Genomic DNA, 16,590 nt, shown 5'->3' on the forward strand with positions numbered 1-16,590 from the left:
CAGCAGTTTTGCCTGGGTGGAGGAAGCTGTGGTCAGCACTGGGGACCCCTCCTACCTTCTGCTCGCCAAACAGGCTTGCCCAGACCAGTCCATAGGCTGAAAGGCTGGGTCTGCGACAGGTCCACTTCTGGGACACAGGATCAAAGGGATGGTCTGTGGCCCTGCTACCCGCTAATCAGAGGATGACATGACAAAATGTGGGCACATGCTCTCTCAAGCAAACTCTCTCTGGGCTCCGCCACCCCTAATCCCTAGCTAGCTGGATCACTAGAGCATTGAAGGAAATGCCTCAAAGGGTTGGCTGGCTTCTGGAGCTGTGGGTTGGCCAAGCCACCTCCCACTAATCTAGTGGTCCTGGTGGCTTCTGTTATCTGCAAGAAATGGGCGCTAGGCAGCACCCAGGAATCTGAGGGGTTTCCCATGCCTGCCTTCCCATGAGCTTGAAGGACACTGCTTCAAGCTCATCCTTGACACACATACGCCCCCTGGGCACCACCACCACCAGCCCTGAACTATGAACCCTATGTTGGTCTCTGGCTGGTGGCCCCAGCCAACATCCTCCAATCTTCACTTGCAGCTGGGCTTAATCTTAATATGATGAAAAATGAACCAATTCTGCTATAACATCCCCTTGAGACTGTTTCCATCGAAGGCAAGGTGACAGGAAGAGAGGAAGTGAGAGATCTCTCATCTGGTTCACTCCCCAGCTAGGGCTGGGCCAGGCTGAAGCAAGGAGGAGCCAGGACTCCGTCTAGGTCTTCCCATGGTGACCAGGGCCTGGCCAAGATTCAGGGGTCAGGAGTGGGTGTTTGGTGCAATGGTTAGGGTTTGCTATCTCAGTACTTGGGTCACAGCTTCTTATTGTGTGCACCCTGGGAGACAGTGGGTGGTGATGCTCCAAGGCCTTGGGTTGTCGCCACTCCAGTGGGAGACCTGGACTGAATTTCTGGCTCCTGGTTTCAGCCTGACCCAGACCTGGCTGTGGCTGGCATTTGAGGAATGGATCATTTGAGCAGTATATGGGAGATTTCTTTCTGTGTGTCTGCCTTTCAAATAAATAAATTAAAAAAAAAAAAGGTTTAGCGGGATTAGAGTGTGGGGAGGGTATACCTGGGACTATTCATGGAGTGAGTAAACACACTGGTGTTGCTTCCTTCTAGTGTAAGGGAGAGGACTCCCCCATACAGTACAGATTTTTTGTTGTTGTTGTTGTTTTGTTTTGGTTTTGGTTTTTTGTTTTGTTTTGCTTTGCTTTTTTTGGTGGGTGGGGAGAGTATGTTGAACGAGATGCCCAAGGCAGGAAGCGTAAGGCTGGTGGAGGATGGGGAAGGGGAAGAGCTGGAAACCCAGGAGCAAGTGCAGAGCAAGTGCAGGCCTTGAGCGGAAGCCCAGCTTCCCTAGGTGTGGCTGGGCAGGTGCAGGGGTGTTGTTGGAGTCCCTGGGGCAGCTGAGGAAGAGGAAGGGTGGTTCCCAGCACCCGGCTGATGGAGGGTGTGTCCGGGTGACTGTCTCCCAGGGTTAGCACCTGTGAGCCAAATTGGCAGAGCCTCCACCTCTTCCTATCAAGCCTCGCATCAGAGGTGCTGCGGCTGCCAGGAAGGAGCTGGTACATGAGGAACTCCCGCCACAGCCCTTGGGTGGCTTGGGAGAGCTGGTGTGCTGGAGTGACACCCGCCTGGGTCAAAACCAGCATGGTCTTGGGTACTCTGAGACCTTGAGGAAATTCTTGAGGCTTCTTGGAGCTTTAGTTTTTCTCACCTGCCTCTTTGGGGGGTTTGCGGGGGGCAGTCTCCCCGCCTTGAAGAGGAAGGTGGACCCAGAGACACCTGTTAATCCTCTAGAGTAGGGGTGGGGAACCTACCTCCTGCCAAGGGCCATTGGGGGTATTTATAACGTCATTCATAGGCCACACAAAGCCATCAACTTAAAAGCCAGCCTGCTGTAGTGTGTGGAGTTGAGAGTCCTGCCTGCCACCACCTGGGCAGTGCCAGAACCTGTGATTTCACAGGTCATATAAGCCTTCTAACCCTGGCTGCTGGGCTCAGCACAGTGGGTGGAGATGGGGGACGGTGTGTTGAGGATCCCTGTGACAGCTGCAGCATCAGCTAGGGGCTAGCCTCCTGCCTGCTCCACCCCCATCCCAGTGTACTCAGCAGTGGATCAAAGTTTGCTCTGTTGCAAACTTTGTGCTGGAATCCAGCACAAGAGACCTGCTCTCTAGTCAGGAGGGACTGTTTCCTCCACCTCCCCAGTGATTGATGACCTGCCTTTGAGAAGGGGCGGGAGGCGGGGGTGGGATGTGACCACGGGCCGGTGCAGGAAGCGCTCGCTCCAGCCAGCAGTGTTAGGATGTTTCCGAGAGGACGAGCTGGACAGGAAAGGCCAGCAAGCTTAAGCCAGGACTTGTCCACCAGACTCCCAAGGGGTCCGCCAAGGGACTTTGCTGTTTTCAAAAGCAGGCTGAAAAGACTAAAATGCCCATTGGTCTAGTGTGTCCCCTGAAAAGCCTTGTGGTCCCAGGGCAGTGATAACATGTTAAAGTCAAGGAGGTTTGTTTGAAAGGCAGAGAGAAAGATTCTTTTAGTTTACTCCTCAAATGACTAAAGCGAGGAGCTGGGAACCCTATCTGGGTCTCCTATAGTGGTGGTACATGCTGCTGCCTCCCAGGGTACATATTAGCAGGAAGCTGGATCAGAAGCAGTCCCTGGGACTCGAACATGGGCAGTCCAGTATGGGTTGTGGGCATCCTAACTTGCACCAGACACCTGCCCCATAGGTATTCATAGTGGAGTTAAGTTTTTTTCCCTTGAAAAACTGTCCTTTTGCCTCAATTCCTTTGTGCTGCTGATTGATTGTTTTTATTCTTTCCCTTATAAAATGTGGATGGGAGCAGAGCTGTCAACTAAGAAGTGGTCGTTATTGTGTGTTTTTCCTCTTGTTTGCTGTTACAGCAAATGAATGCCACCCTTTCCATTCTACAGATGGGGAAACCAAGGTACCAACAGCACGGTTTAGCTAAGGGTGCCTGGCCGAGTGAGAGGAAGGAAACTCTCCATGGAAACCTGTGGATGTCGGGAGCCATTTAGAAAAGCTTCATGATTGATGGGGACCCTGCCCCATGCAAAATAAGAATTCAGGGTCCTTCATTCCAGAATTAAGAATTTCAGGATGCTGACAGTGGAGTGTTCACATAAGGGCAGGACCCTATGTAATTCCACAAGGCCATACCTCTCACAGATGAACCTGGCCCTAGGGACCATAAATGTCACAGCCCCTGACATATGGGCATCTTAACGTAAGAGCCTACAGTACTTAACCCAAGAAATCAAGTGTATGGAAGCCAGACTGTTTACCCTCCCCCAAGATCCCAGTCCAAGTGCATCCTCTGCTCTGACAGCCCTCTGGGATGAAGCTGGGGGAGGGGCATCCAGGCAGTGGTGGAAGTGATGCCAAGAGGGAGGAGGGCTGGCTGAACATCCGGTCCGCAGAGAGTTTGCCCTGGAACAACATATCCGGGACCAATGGGTCTGAGGTTGGATCCTAAGGTCATCTGTCCCTGGAGCCCAGGCCATACTTATGTAGGCTAAGGTGTGGGGGAGGGGCCAAGCAGGTGCTCTCTGACCGGGAACAAGCTGCAGTGGGTGTGGAAGAGCCAGGCCCAGGCCAATTACAGGGTTCACTGGCCACAGTTGTGAGTCAGTGCCCCTGCTGGACTCCCCTTGCTGGATTGTTGGGTGGAGGGCAGGCTGCCATCCTTCTCCCTGTTTTCCTGGGCTGTGCCAGAAGCTCAAACTCCCAACTCCATAGCACCTATAGAGAAAACAAATGCACTTTGTGCCATGTCAAAGTGTGGAGGAGTGCATGCATTATCTGCCTTTGTGCACATATTTACATGCAGGCTGAGGAAAATGTGCCAGGCACCAAGATGTGCTTGTCATGTGCACTGAATATGACTTTTTTTAAAAGGTATATTATTTGAGATAGAGGTGGAGCTATAGAATGATCTTCCATCTTCTCGCTCACTGCTGAAAGAGCTGCAGTGGCTGGGGCTGGATCAGGCCAAAGCCAGGAGCCTAAAACTCCAGCTGGGTCTCCATCATGAGTAGCAATGGCTCAGAGACTTATACCAGCCTCTGCTGCTTTTCCCAGGTGCGTTAGCAGGGAGCTGGATCAGAAGTGGAGTATCAGGGACCTGAATTTTTCTGATACACTCTGATATGAGATGCTGGCAGCACAAGCAACAGTTTAAGCTGCTGCACTACAGTGCCCACCTCAGCATGTGACAGGTACTAATTCATTTAAATGTCCCAGCAACCTTATGAGGTCGGTCTTAGTACTAGAACGTTACAAATAAGGACAGTAAGGCATGGAGAGTTTAGTTGGTTGTGTCATTTTGCCAAGGTCCTGCAGTCTGGAAGCAGGCCAGTCCTTGAGCAACAACGTGACTGTTTGCACTGTCCTTAACAGGAGAGGCCCCTTGTTGGCACATAGGGTCCCCTCAGCAGACTGCCCTGTTCTAGAATTAGTTACATGTTGACTTGTTAGGTGGATGTGGGAGTGACCAGGGATCCGGGGTGTGGAGGGAGGCTCCCGGATGAGAGATTTTCTGGAGCCTGGCAAAACTCACTGGACTGTGCCCACCAGTCCTGATTCTGAGGTGCGATGGGTACAGCAGTGACTGGGTGGAGAGTTTGCACATGTGGGTATCAGAAGCCCTCCTATGCTTTTTTCTCCACACCATGGAGTAGGTAGCTGAACGGGAGGTGGAACAGCAAGATTGACCTGTCAGCCCTATGGGATGCTGGCATTACAGGTGGCTATGGCACAGCATCAGCTCCGTGTTTTAAGCAGTGAGTAGATTCCTAGCCACTTGGTTCTACAGCATAGGATGTCTTCTCAGGCCTTTGGGCTGGATTTTACCCCTTTTGTACTTCTATCTGGAATCTGAGCAGGACATAAAAAGGAAGCCAAGAAAGGTGCCAAGAAAAGGGTCACTGGGTCTGGCATGATAGCATAGCAATTAAAGTCTTCACCTTGAACGTGCTGGTATCCCACATGGGCACTGGTTCTCATCCCAGCAGCTCTACTTCCCATCTAACTCCCTGCTTGTGGCCTGGGAAAACAGTCAAAGATGGCCCAAAGCTTTGGGACCCTGCACCCGTGTGGGAGACCTGGAAGAAGTTCCTGGCTTCTGGCTTTGGATTGGCTTAGCACCGGCCGTTGTGGGCACTTAGGGTGTGAGTCATCGAACGGAAGATCTTCCTCTCTGTCTCTCCTCCTCTCTGTATATCTGATTTTGCAATAAAAAAATTAAAATAAATATTTAAAAAAAGAAAGAGGTCACTGAAGGCATGTGCTTATCTTGGGGAGTGAGGGAGAGCAAAGCCAGATTTCTGGCATCTCCAGCTATGCAGAGTCTGGAGGAGGACTCAACCTAGGTAGTTTTGTGCACGGGCGCAGACAGCAGGAATGGTCAAGGGCCCACCATTCTGGCCTTCTCCAGCCAGCTGGACACCATATCTCTGAACCCAAGGGCTATGTCCAGAACCTGGGAGTAGGGTTAGCTTTTACCCACACACTTGGGGACAGGAGAGGCCATGCCAGTGTCTGCTAGGGTGATATCTGATGCCCTTTCCCAAATCCTTCATTCTTGGCAGGGTAAGGGTAAGGGCTGGGCACAGCTTCTCAGTGTTTCCCTGTGTGCTCAGTTCCAACTGTCCACCTTGCGGGGGGGCCTTCCCTTCTGCAACTTGCAGTGCCACCTTCCTGTCTCCCCTCAGAGAAACCACTTGGTCCAGGATCTGGGTTTGGGGAGCCGAAAGGCTGAGTGCCCTGAGGGCCTCTCAGGGACACAGCGGGGTCTTAGTGTTTGTTTCTTCTGCCTGGTTCACATGCCTTTTGAGTAGCATCTGCCTTCAACAGTGGCTAGACGCTCCCAAGAGCAGCCCTGCATAGAACCAGCTTCCTAATGGGTAATACATAGAACTGAATGATGCCAGCACTGATATGGGTGACATTGCAGAGCCCTGTCCACAGTCATTGAGCTAGACACTAGGGTGTGCCCAGCGCAAAAGGACCGTTTCTTAGCTTAGGTGACTACGCATGACCAAAATCACCCTGATCTTGGTAGCGGGGTTGCTGGTGTTACTTCCAACAGGGAACCAACATGGTCTGATGCTCCCCTGTCCATGGGAGCCTCAAATGCTGTGGGGTACCTGTGACCAGCGCTGCCTATGACTTGCAGATGCCCCGGTCCACCTCGTGGGAGACGTGTCATGAATCATCCTGATTGGCCCCAACTTGGAGAAAATGGAGCCAGGTTCTGGTTCCCCTGGCTGTTGGTTATCAGCAGGCACCAGGTTCCCATGCGCTGCGCCTGTCTGCAGCTCACTCTCCCTTGGGGTTTCAGCGGTGAGCGCAGGAAGTATACCCAAGCAGGTGAGGAGGGGGTCTCAGGGACTCCTGCTTACCCTAGGTCCCACACAGAGCACAGGGTGGGGGGCGGGGCTGTTGTCAGTGGTGCCCTGTTGGGCAGGAAAGGCCCTGGCTTTGGGAGCGCTGCTGTTTGGTTTTGCATACTTCTTCCATGAGCACATTGGAGTTGCTGCTGTTGCACAGAACCTCTGGACCCGTGAGAAAGCCTCGCAGGCATTCCCAATCCTTTCCTGGGAAGCAAGCGGGGGACAGGCTAGCCGTGTCCAAGCAGGGTAGAAGAATGCCCTGAGTGAAGCTGCCTCCTACCCCACTGGGGAAGCAAGCTGGCTGTTGAAGGATACAGGTCAGCCAATAATGGAGATTCTCTCCTACTTAGGATTAGTGGGAGGCAAGTTTTGTCACTATGTCACCTACAGTTCTGCTGGTGTCACCCGTAGACTTCGGAATTCTCTGGTGGCTACTCGTCCAGTCCACTGTAGGGCCTGTGTCTGTCACTGAATGGCCAGGCAGACCGCTCCTTTCAGACTTAGTTTCCTCCATGAGACAAGGGCCGGATTAAGACAAAAGGGATACTTGTGGAGCACCTGCTGTCTTCCAGGCCTGGACTCACAGGCTCCTTTCAGAGATGAGTTGGCAGAGGCACCAAGAGGATGATGACTTGAGCCTTCTGCCACCTGTGTACCTGCTCTTGGCTACCACATTCCCCTCACCCTCCCAGCCTCAGCCCTGCAGGAGGAAGATGAGGCAAACCTGGCTGAGGCTTCCTGGCTAGGACTGCTGTGAGCATTTTGCAGCCAGCAGCCTAGCCCCAGGGTGGGGGAACTTGAACTTGGAGAGGAAGGAGTGTCACAGAGTGATCGTTGTCAGGGTCCAAGAAAGTCAGGTCAGAGCTTGGGTGGGACTGGAGGGGAACTCCATGTGGACCTGTCTTACTAGCATCAGACCTGCCTCCTGTGGGAGCCAGCTGTAGTCCTCCCATGGGGTAGTTATGTCTTGAGAATTTGAGAGATGGATAGAAGAGGACCAAAAAAAAATCCACTTGGGTGTGTCAGAAACCATGTGGACCTGGGTGTTAGCATACACAAATTTGGTTACGTGTTTCTCGCACTGACCTTGCTAAGGTCATCCCTCCTGATCTGTCCCTTGTGAATTCAGAGATTGTGGCATTTTTTTATTTAATTTTTTCACAGTGCAGGTAGGGACGGCACAACAGAGTCCTTGGCACAAACCACACAGGCATCAGTGGGAGGCATAGGGAGGCACATCTCCTGGTGAGGCTGCAGGCCTGCGGGTGCTTCTGTCCTCAGGGGCAAGGGTGTGGCGCCAGCTTCTCCACCTGGAGGCCCTGGCTGAGAGCAGTTTGGGAGATTCTAGGATCGAACTGTGTTTGAGTGCAAACTAGAACCTTCTGCTGCTCATGACATGCTGTCCCTTCTGCCTGACCATGAGGCTCTTGGGTAAACAGAGTACAGGTCTCAGCTCTGCAGCAGGGGCCTCCACAGACCACACTGCAGGGGGTTAAACTGAAAGAGTGTGATATATATGTGAGAGAGAAAGAGAGGCGGGCAGGAGGCAGAGCCCCAAGGAGCTGGCGGCAGAGGCTGTAATTTGGAGTGCATTTTTCCTGACAAGCTGGAGCCTGCAGGTGTCTCAACAAGCAGCTGTGGCGTGGGAGGGGCAGGACTGGAAAGACCAGTGGTGGTGACCCCCCTCTCCTCCTGCATATGGGGCAAGTCTGAAAAGAGGCGTCTACAGTGGAACCCCAGAGGTCAGCATGAAGAAACGGAGCAGGAGGATGGCTGTAGGGAGGTGGATCCCAGCCCAGCTCTGCAGGGTTAGCTCTGTAAGGGTTAGCAGAGCCCTTTTGGCAAGGAGCTCTCTGTGGCAGAGAGGGGCGCCCTGGACCTGGGGAGGGCATAGCTCCTATGTAGAAACGAAGCCAGGAAGCTGTCCTGGTGTGCACCCCACCTTCCTGGTTGGCAGCTGATGGTGTGCACAGAGCTAATTAATCTTTCCCAAATGAATTTCTAAACACGTCAGAAATGATGTATTGGCACACCTGCAAAGAGAGCTGGTCCACAATGGTTAGAGCCTGGGATTGGGAAAGGTGAGCAGGAAGCCTTGGCCTACGTTGGTGACACCGTAACCCCATGTGGTGTCACAGCCAAGTTCTGTGCAGCCCAGACATGGGGCAGAGATGAGGAGTGCACCTGCTCTGCCTCCCACACCCAGGCAGAGTGGCCATGAGGGTCCCAAGAGTTTCTGTGCCTCTTGGCCACGTGCCCCAACGTATCACAGCAGGGAGTGATGGTCCCCCTTTTCCCTGTCATCGCAGGGACCCAGGTGAGAGTCTTTGCCTCAGTTTTCAGTCTCTCCAGGGCCAAGGTTAAGTACTTGGCCAGGTCCTAGATGCCCGGGATGGGCCAGGGGGCCTTTACCTGGTACATGATGGGTTGTGCCCCCACATGACAGGGGCTCCCTTTTTCAAGTGAGCTGCCCATTCCTGAGTGTCTTAGGTCCTTCCTAAGTCACCAAGCATGGCAACTGGGGCTTCCAGGGCAGTGCAAAATATCTATCCACAGATTCTTCCCCACCAACTAGCCCCCTGCAGAACCCTGTGTCTGTCTTATCTTCTCTTGCTTGACCTCTCCTGTGGCCCTCAGTCCTGCCCAGCCTGGAATGGGGCAGAGGTGTGGAGGTTTCTGGTTGCAGCAGCCACCCCTTGAAAGAGTCTTCCAGGTCCCAGTGGGCCTCACAGGTCCACTGCAGGCGGGGCACTGGGTGTTGAATTTCAGTGGAGTCAGCACCCTGCAGTTGCCTTGCAAAGACAGAGACAATGCATTCTCTTCCCTGATGGTGAAAGCAATTCTAATGGAAGGGTTTCCACTGGGGGTTTGTGACCTCCCTAACAGCACTTCCATGGGGGTCTCAACGTTATCAGTTGTCAAATTCTCAAAGATCCCTTGACCCCAATGCTCTCCTGGAAACGGACAGGCCTGATAACCCATCAGTGGGAACACAGTCCCCTTGGGGCCATGGAGCATCTTCCCAGATGTGTTCACATGCAGTTTGCCTTGGGGCAGAGCAGAGGGAAGTCATAGGTTTGGCAGGAATCGGGGGCCTTGTGGGGTGCTGCCCCTTCACTTTCCAAGGAGGTGCAAGCCGTGCAGAACCTGCGCCCCCACCCCATCCACAGATTCCAGGGGAGGGATAAGGCTCCATGGCGTGGCTAGTTGCAGTGGACAGCAAGGGCATGAGCAGGTGGCCTAAGGGAGCTGATGGAGATGGCATGGGTCTCTTGTCCCTCTTTTGAGCGGGTGTGGTAACTTCAGCAATGGTTCTTGCGGGCAGCTCTTCGTAGGCAAGGTGATCTTCCTGGAAGGGTTTGCTAAGAGCCAGCAGCGGACTTAACCTGAAAGTGTCTGTAATAAGAGAACCATTGACTTTTCCTCTGGGGGGCAGGGAGCTTCTTCCCCGGGACGTGTTGCTCGATCTGAGGCCAGCCCCTTACATCCCAGCTTCTGGAAGTAAACCAAGGCCAAAGTGTATGCTAGGTCTGCCCTTACTACCACTGACCCCCAGGGGGAGGAAGCAGAGTGCTGCAGTTCACAGGACAGGTGTTGCTTTGAGGAACAGGGCTGAGAGAGAAAGCTGGAAAAAACGAAAATTTCAGCATGCCTTTGGACCCTGTGGGGAAAGGACAGGTTCCAGCCTGCTAATTCCCACACTTTTCTGATGCAAATCGCCTGACATGCTTGTTAAATTCAGGGATTATTGGGGGTCTAGGAATCTATTTTCTTAACAAGCATTCCAGGTCAGGCCTATCTTCAGGCATGTTTGGGAAACAGCCTATCTAGTGTACCAAAGCTGCCATTTTATGCATCTGCAGGTGCACTCCCCAAATGCCTGCTGAGGCTGGGACAGGGCAAAGCTGAAGCTGGGAGCCAGGAACTCAATCCAGCGGTGAAGTCCCAAGTCTTAGAGCCAGCACTGCCGTCCACTGGGGTGGGCATTAACAGGAAGTTGGAATTAAGAGTTAGAGCTGATTTCTGTTACATTTTGCACACATTGGTAGTGTGTTGTGTTTCTCTTTCTTCAACCTTTCTTTCTGCTCAAAGGCATGGAGATGGTTTTCTTTTTAAATTTTGTATTATCCCACAGGGTGGAACTATTGCTTGGCAAGAGTAGTTGCTGTCACCTCCTTGTTTGCTTCCGGGAGCATCCTTGCTCATATCTCCTTCTATACCTTTGGGAATAAGTATTGAGAAAGCAGATAACTGGGCCAAGGTCTGTGCATCTGGGGATTTGAATAGATTTGTCCCAAAGTTACCCTTCAAAGCAGCTCGGCCCCTGTACGCCCCAGGGAGGATAGGGTAGAGGGTCTAGGGCTCTACGCAGGTGTAGCCATATCTTGCAAAAGCAACCGAAACACCTCCTCAGCGTGCAGGCAAGTGTGGCCAGGTAGCAACACCTGCTTCTCTAATACCTCCCCTTTGGGGAGGAACAGGAAGACAATTTCCTACCACAAAACTAAACCCCTGAGCTAAAATTACCAGGGCCTGAAGACTGTTGGAAGGGACTGAGTTGCACCCGACAGTATGTGTGGAATGGAGAAAGGAAGCATGAAGAAGAGGCCCTGCTGGTTAGGCAGCGGCAGGGGATAGCCTGCCCTTTGCTGCCTCTGCTCCCCACACTTGAACTTAGTGCAGCCTTAGTTTTCAGGTCAGTCTTGACTTCTCTCCTCTCCACGCAGCTGTGCAGACCCAGGAAGGGATCTAATGGACACCACATCTTTGCCAGCCTAAAACCAAAAGGAAAGCTTCCGGTACACCTAGGTGACCTGGACTGCCTAAGAGTCCCTGACTGTCCCTTTTGGTCAGATGGTTCCACTAGATCCAGGGCACTTGTTCACTTACTGGAGCGTCATAAAGCAAAACAGAAGCAAACCTAGCAGGATCCAGGCCCACCTCTGGGAAAACTGCCTCCCTTTCTTTTGGAAGAGTAGCAGGCTCTGCTGGAGCCACCTCCTGGGCCATCCTGCTTGACACTGAGCCCCACGCAGCTTGGACAGCAGTTACTGCCTGGTCCTGGTGACTGGTGTCCACAGCACAGGCTCCGGCCCTCTGGAGAACTCTAGGAGAACTGTCTCCTAACACCTGGTTCTGTCTACTCCTTAAGCCAGCACTGCACTGTGTATAAGGCTGAGTGGAATCATACCGTGTTTTCTGGGCTTCAGATTCTTCAAACCTCCAATTCCCTTCCCCCCACCACCATCACTTTGAAGTTGGAAAGCAAATTGATTAAATATCCCTCTTAGGAAACTTCCTACTTACTGCTTGAACAAACAAAATCCCAAGCTTTTTTTTTTTTTTTTTTTTTTTAATGGAAGGGTTTTTCAGATGTCAGCAGGTGTAACGGGAACCATATGTCAGTGGAGACCAGGGGCTCTGCTGGGTTTTAGGATTTGTAAATTCTTACAACGGAAGTAAGCGGGGCAGGCAGCTTGGGGGCCCTGTGACAGCCTGCACTCAGATCTCACTGTAATTAGAAAATAGAGATGGCGCCCACTGAATCGCTGAGCTCCCTGAGCTCCTGTTCCACAGCGAACAAAGATGTGGTTTATGTCCTCCAAGCCTTGCCGCTGACAGATTGCAGAGCCCTTCCAAGAGAGCTGGAGCACCAAGCTCCCTGCAGTTTTCTGTGCGCCCCAGTGAATCCCCCCCCTCAAAATGATTATTTTCTTGAGGGAAAGATTGGCTCCTTTAGACTAGGGTGTTCATACGGAACAGTGACCACGAGGCTGTCTGGGAGGACAGGACTGCCATTCCATGCTGGCCACAGCAGGTGCCTCATCTTCTTTACCCTGAGGTCCTCTGAACTCTGTGGGCCCCTGACTGTGTGCCCCCCACCCTCCCAAGCAGCTGAACCATTCTGTCAGACAGTATGGGTCTGTCTCTTTGTGTCATTTTCTGCCTAATGTGTCTTGCAAATGGCAGAGTAGAAATATCAAATGAAAGACATGGCCGGGCTAGCTCTCCACCACCCCCTCCTTTCCCCAGCTGGGCGTCCTGTCATTGGAGTCCGTGAGCCTCCCGAAAGGCTGCGATTACCCTGTCAGCATCTGGAAGTGGCTCCCCACTGGGACTCCCTCCTTGCGAGGCAGCCAGGGTGCAGCTGACGCCCAGCAAGGCTTTCTACTCCGAAGCTTGTTCTTGTTTGGGGAGCAGTGACCACTGTGCACTCTCCCCCACCCTCCAGCGTACAGCCCCACACACACTCCCACCACGCGCACCAGGGACTGAGCTGCAGCCTGCCATCCCTCTGTGGGACTTTACATTCCAAGCTGCTTCCCGCGGTCACTGGAGCACCCTGCCAAGTGCTGCCACAAGCCACCCTTTACCAGGCAGACAAAGAGGGGTGGTTATTCCCTTCCCCAAGGGTTTACAGCCCCTCAAATGCCTCACATTCCAGGGAGCTGGGAAAGAGGAGACTCCTGGGGTTTCTAATTAAGCCCACCATTTAAATAACAATTCCTAGGACATCCCCGCCCCAATAGGGTGTAGAGAAAGACCAGCCTTCCCTTGCCCAAAAGAGCCAGCCCAGGTGGCTTCAGCCTGGAGACTTGACCTGACCCATTTCCCTTTGCCACTGTATGCCTGTGTGACCCTCGGGGGCAGGCACTGTGGAGTCTGTGCCAAGACTGGGGTCCCTTTCCCAGCCTCTCCCATATGCTACATCCCTTTGTGACATCTTGGGCGTGGGGTCAGTATGGACCTGGCCTCTGCCCACCCCTAGAGCGACAGGCAATCTCTTCCCCCTCCGCCTGCCAGTCTTGGGTTGCTTGAGGTTTTACCTGGTGCATTCACCTCTCTTAGGAGGCCATGGAGGACCCTGGTCAGGTCCTGCTCCTCCTCCTTCAGTTGGGCCATCCTCCCTGGGGCAGTGTGTGTCTGTCGGTTCATCCGTCCCGGAGCTGCTCTCGTGCTTTCTCTGGGCTTTGCCCTGTGTTGATGTCATCACATTGCTGTGTGATGACCCAAGGCATGGTTGTGTTCCAGCACTGAGGGACAGCACAGCACCAGCTGTAATCATCTCTCACCGAGCACCAAGCCTCAGTCCACACCAGGAGTGCCAGCATTTCTGATCCTTCTGTGGTCTCCCTTCCATCTTGCCTTGAGTTTTCCTCTATTTCCATGCCACTGCACTGAGTGGTGCTCATTCTCCCCAGAGACACCCTTGTAGGCTCCATGCATGTTGCTACCCTGCTCCAGTAGTCCCTCTGGTCTCACCTGACTTGTCCACAGCTAGCTAGGCAGTGTGTACCCCAGGCTCTAAGGACCCTCCCTCAGGCCCAGAGCAATGTCAAGGTGGAGCACCATTTGCCACACCCCGTGCTTCTCCCAGCTCAGCTGATGTCTGCTGGAGCAAAACGTGGCTGTGAACCACAGAGAAATAGCCAAAGGTGGCCTCATGCTGCACTGTCTTCCTCCTGCAGGTGACCATAGCTGATGACTACTCGGATCCCTTTGATGCCAAGAACGATCTCAAAAGCAAAGCGGGAAAGGGTGAGAGTGCTGGCTACATGGAGCCCTACGAGGCCCAGAGGATCATGACAGGTAAGGCCGTGTGACAGGTGCAGGGAGGCCCCAGGGCCCTGCGTGTCTGGGCCTGAGTTCCTCATTGTTGGCTGTTATGTCATTGAGTGCTTTCTCTTGATTCCTCGTGAATTAGGGAAAGGAAGGGACAGGAAATGACACAGAACATTGAGTATACCCTGCACCTGTGCTGAACATCAGTTCCTAGGGCTGCAGATCATGCAAGACAATCGAGGAGTCTTGGCTGCGAATCTAGGACCCACCTCTGGGTCTTTCAGCCTCATGTTCCTGTGGAGGCTGGGCCAGGTGGCAGGTGACCACAGGGCCCTGGCCCTGCCTTCCCAAGGCCTGCCCTCACCCTTATCCCATCACCCTAATTCCAGCCTCAGCAGAGTGTGTGAGATATATTATAGTTGGGTCCGGGGGTCCTGAGATCCCCAAGAGGGGGACTGATGTTTTCCTCCACTTTCTCAGGGAAGCAGGTCCACTGATGGGTGCTCAGGCCCTGTGGAAAGCTGGCCCCCTCCACTGAGAGACATAGGCCGGGGCTACAGCCGGCACCTCCCTCCTTGTAGCTAGGCTCTCTGCAGGCCTGGCCTGGATTTAGACGAATGGCCGTGACAGCTGGCGACTTTGGGACACTCTGGCAGTGTCAGCGTGTCAGGCCCCCCAAGGGCTCTTGGAAATCGTCCTAACCCCCACAGCCTTATTTTACAGATGAGGGAGGCTGGGGGTAGGGGAAGAGACACACAGTGAGTTAGGGGCCAAATGCCAAGAGTGGATGGTGCTTTTCAGGGTAGACTTTGGGGTTTCCTCGACACAAAGAAATAGCAGGTGGGCATCACACCTCCTACCCGTCCAGGCTCCAGGTCCCTCAGCTGTGTGTTAACTGGCTCAGGCCTGGTGCACTGGATATGGGGGCAGAGTTGGGAGTAGAGGTGAGGGGTGGCACATGGAGGATCTGCCCCTATCTGGCACCTTGGAGAGCTGGAGGAACAACTCCTCAGCCAGGTGGCATTGTCCTGAGGGACTTGGGCTTTTGATGAGGGTGTACCCCATGGGCAGGTGCTTGAGGGGCAGCTACAGGCCAGGGGGAGCCTTCTTCAGCATGGCAGTGTTCTAGGAAGGTACTGGCAGGGCAGAAGGTGGTAGGAAAAGCAAGATCCAGCTTTTAGGGTGACCCCCATGGGGTGATGTTACTTTTGAGTGGGAGGGGGAAGTGGACATGTGTGCATGCAAGCATGGGTCTTATGTACGGGGCAGCCTCTTGGTGTAACAAGATCATGCCTGGAGCAGGAACCCATGCAGAGTGGTCCAGGCTGTGGCTCTTGCTGGTCTGGAGTAGCCACTTGCCCCTACCCCGCAAACAGTAGTGCCCTGCATAGCAGTGGCCTTGACATGTGTAGTAAGGAGCACTTCTGGCTGCTAAACAAACATTTGACCTTGGAGGTATGTCCTGTTTCACTTGTGGGTGGCAGTGGAGCGCCCCATGTGATGGCTCAATAGCTAAATCCTCGTTTTGCATGCCAGAATCCCATATGAGTAAGGCCAATTCATCTCCCAGCACCTTTATTTCTCATCCAGCTGCCTGCTTGTGGCCTGTTAAAGCAGCAGAGGATGGCCCAAAGCCTTGAACCCTGAACCTGCATAGGAGACCTATAAGAGGCCCTGGCTTCAGATCAGCTCAACTCTGGCCTTTGTGGCCACTTAGGAGTAAACCATCGGATGGAGGACCTTTCTCTGTCTCTCCTCCTCTCTGTAAATCTACCGTTCCAATAAAAAAGAAAAATAAATCTTTAAATAAACAGTGGCAATAGAAGCACCAGCCCAGATCTCTCCCACTTGCTGGTAGCACTTGCAGCCATCCCTACTTGGCAAGAACAAATAGGCACAGAGAGGTTAAGTAAGTAGCCTAGAGCAACCCAACCAGCCAGTCAGTTGCTGGGCTGAATTTCCAAGGCCCTCTTTTGTATGGTTATTAATGTTTTCATTTTTTATTTGAAAGAGAATGGCTGTTTGTTTTTGTTTTACTGTTGGTTGGTTTTCCTCTCCAAATGCCCATAATAGCCAGAGCTGGGCCAGTCCGAAGTCAGGAACCGAAAGCTCCATCCAGATATGTGATGATGAGGTTTTGAGAGCATGTAGAGTTCAGTTGGGATCCTGAGGCCCTGGTTCACCCATAAGCACAGAACAATTCTTCCAGATCTCTCCCTCCCCCACCACTGGCCTTCTTCCCCGTCCCCGCGTCCCCTGCTCCTGGGAATTCCTAACAGTACCCCTGGCAAGGTAGTGACATCTATATTGGTCACCCAGTTTGTATGGTGGGCTTCCCTGAGTTACCCCGTGCATCTCACAGCAGCCTGACATTTCACCCGCACGATACATTCACCATACCCATTTCAAAGAGGAGAATCCTGAGTCGCAGTACCAGGACCAAACATCCACCTCTGGAACCCTCACCTGTAGCTGACACATACCACTACCACCACCATGTGCATCCATGTGCTCCGTGGACAGAACTGGAAAGTTTGCAGCTCCCAGTACCCCTTTGCTGTGAGCA

General features: G+C 53.1%; 1 protein-coding gene across 1 annotated transcript in view; it reads left to right on the forward strand.

Annotated features, from left to right (window-relative positions):
- Positions 1 to 16,590, forward strand: part of SHB (SH2 domain containing adaptor protein B) — a 103,860-nt gene that overhangs the window by 30,453 nt on the left and 56,817 nt on the right. The window contains exon 2 of the mRNA XM_040963517.1: positions 13,931 to 14,051. Within this exon, the coding sequence (XP_040819451.1) occupies positions 13,931 to 14,051 (121 nt within the window). The remainder of the gene's footprint in view (positions 1 to 13,930; positions 14,052 to 16,590) is intronic.

Source organism: Ochotona curzoniae, unplaced genomic scaffold, assembly GCF_017591425.1.
Source record: "Ochotona curzoniae isolate NIBS_2020 unplaced genomic scaffold, NIBS_Ocur_1.0 scaffold_3208, whole genome shotgun sequence".
Classification (NCBI taxonomy): domain Eukaryota; kingdom Metazoa; phylum Chordata; class Mammalia; order Lagomorpha; family Ochotonidae; genus Ochotona; species Ochotona curzoniae.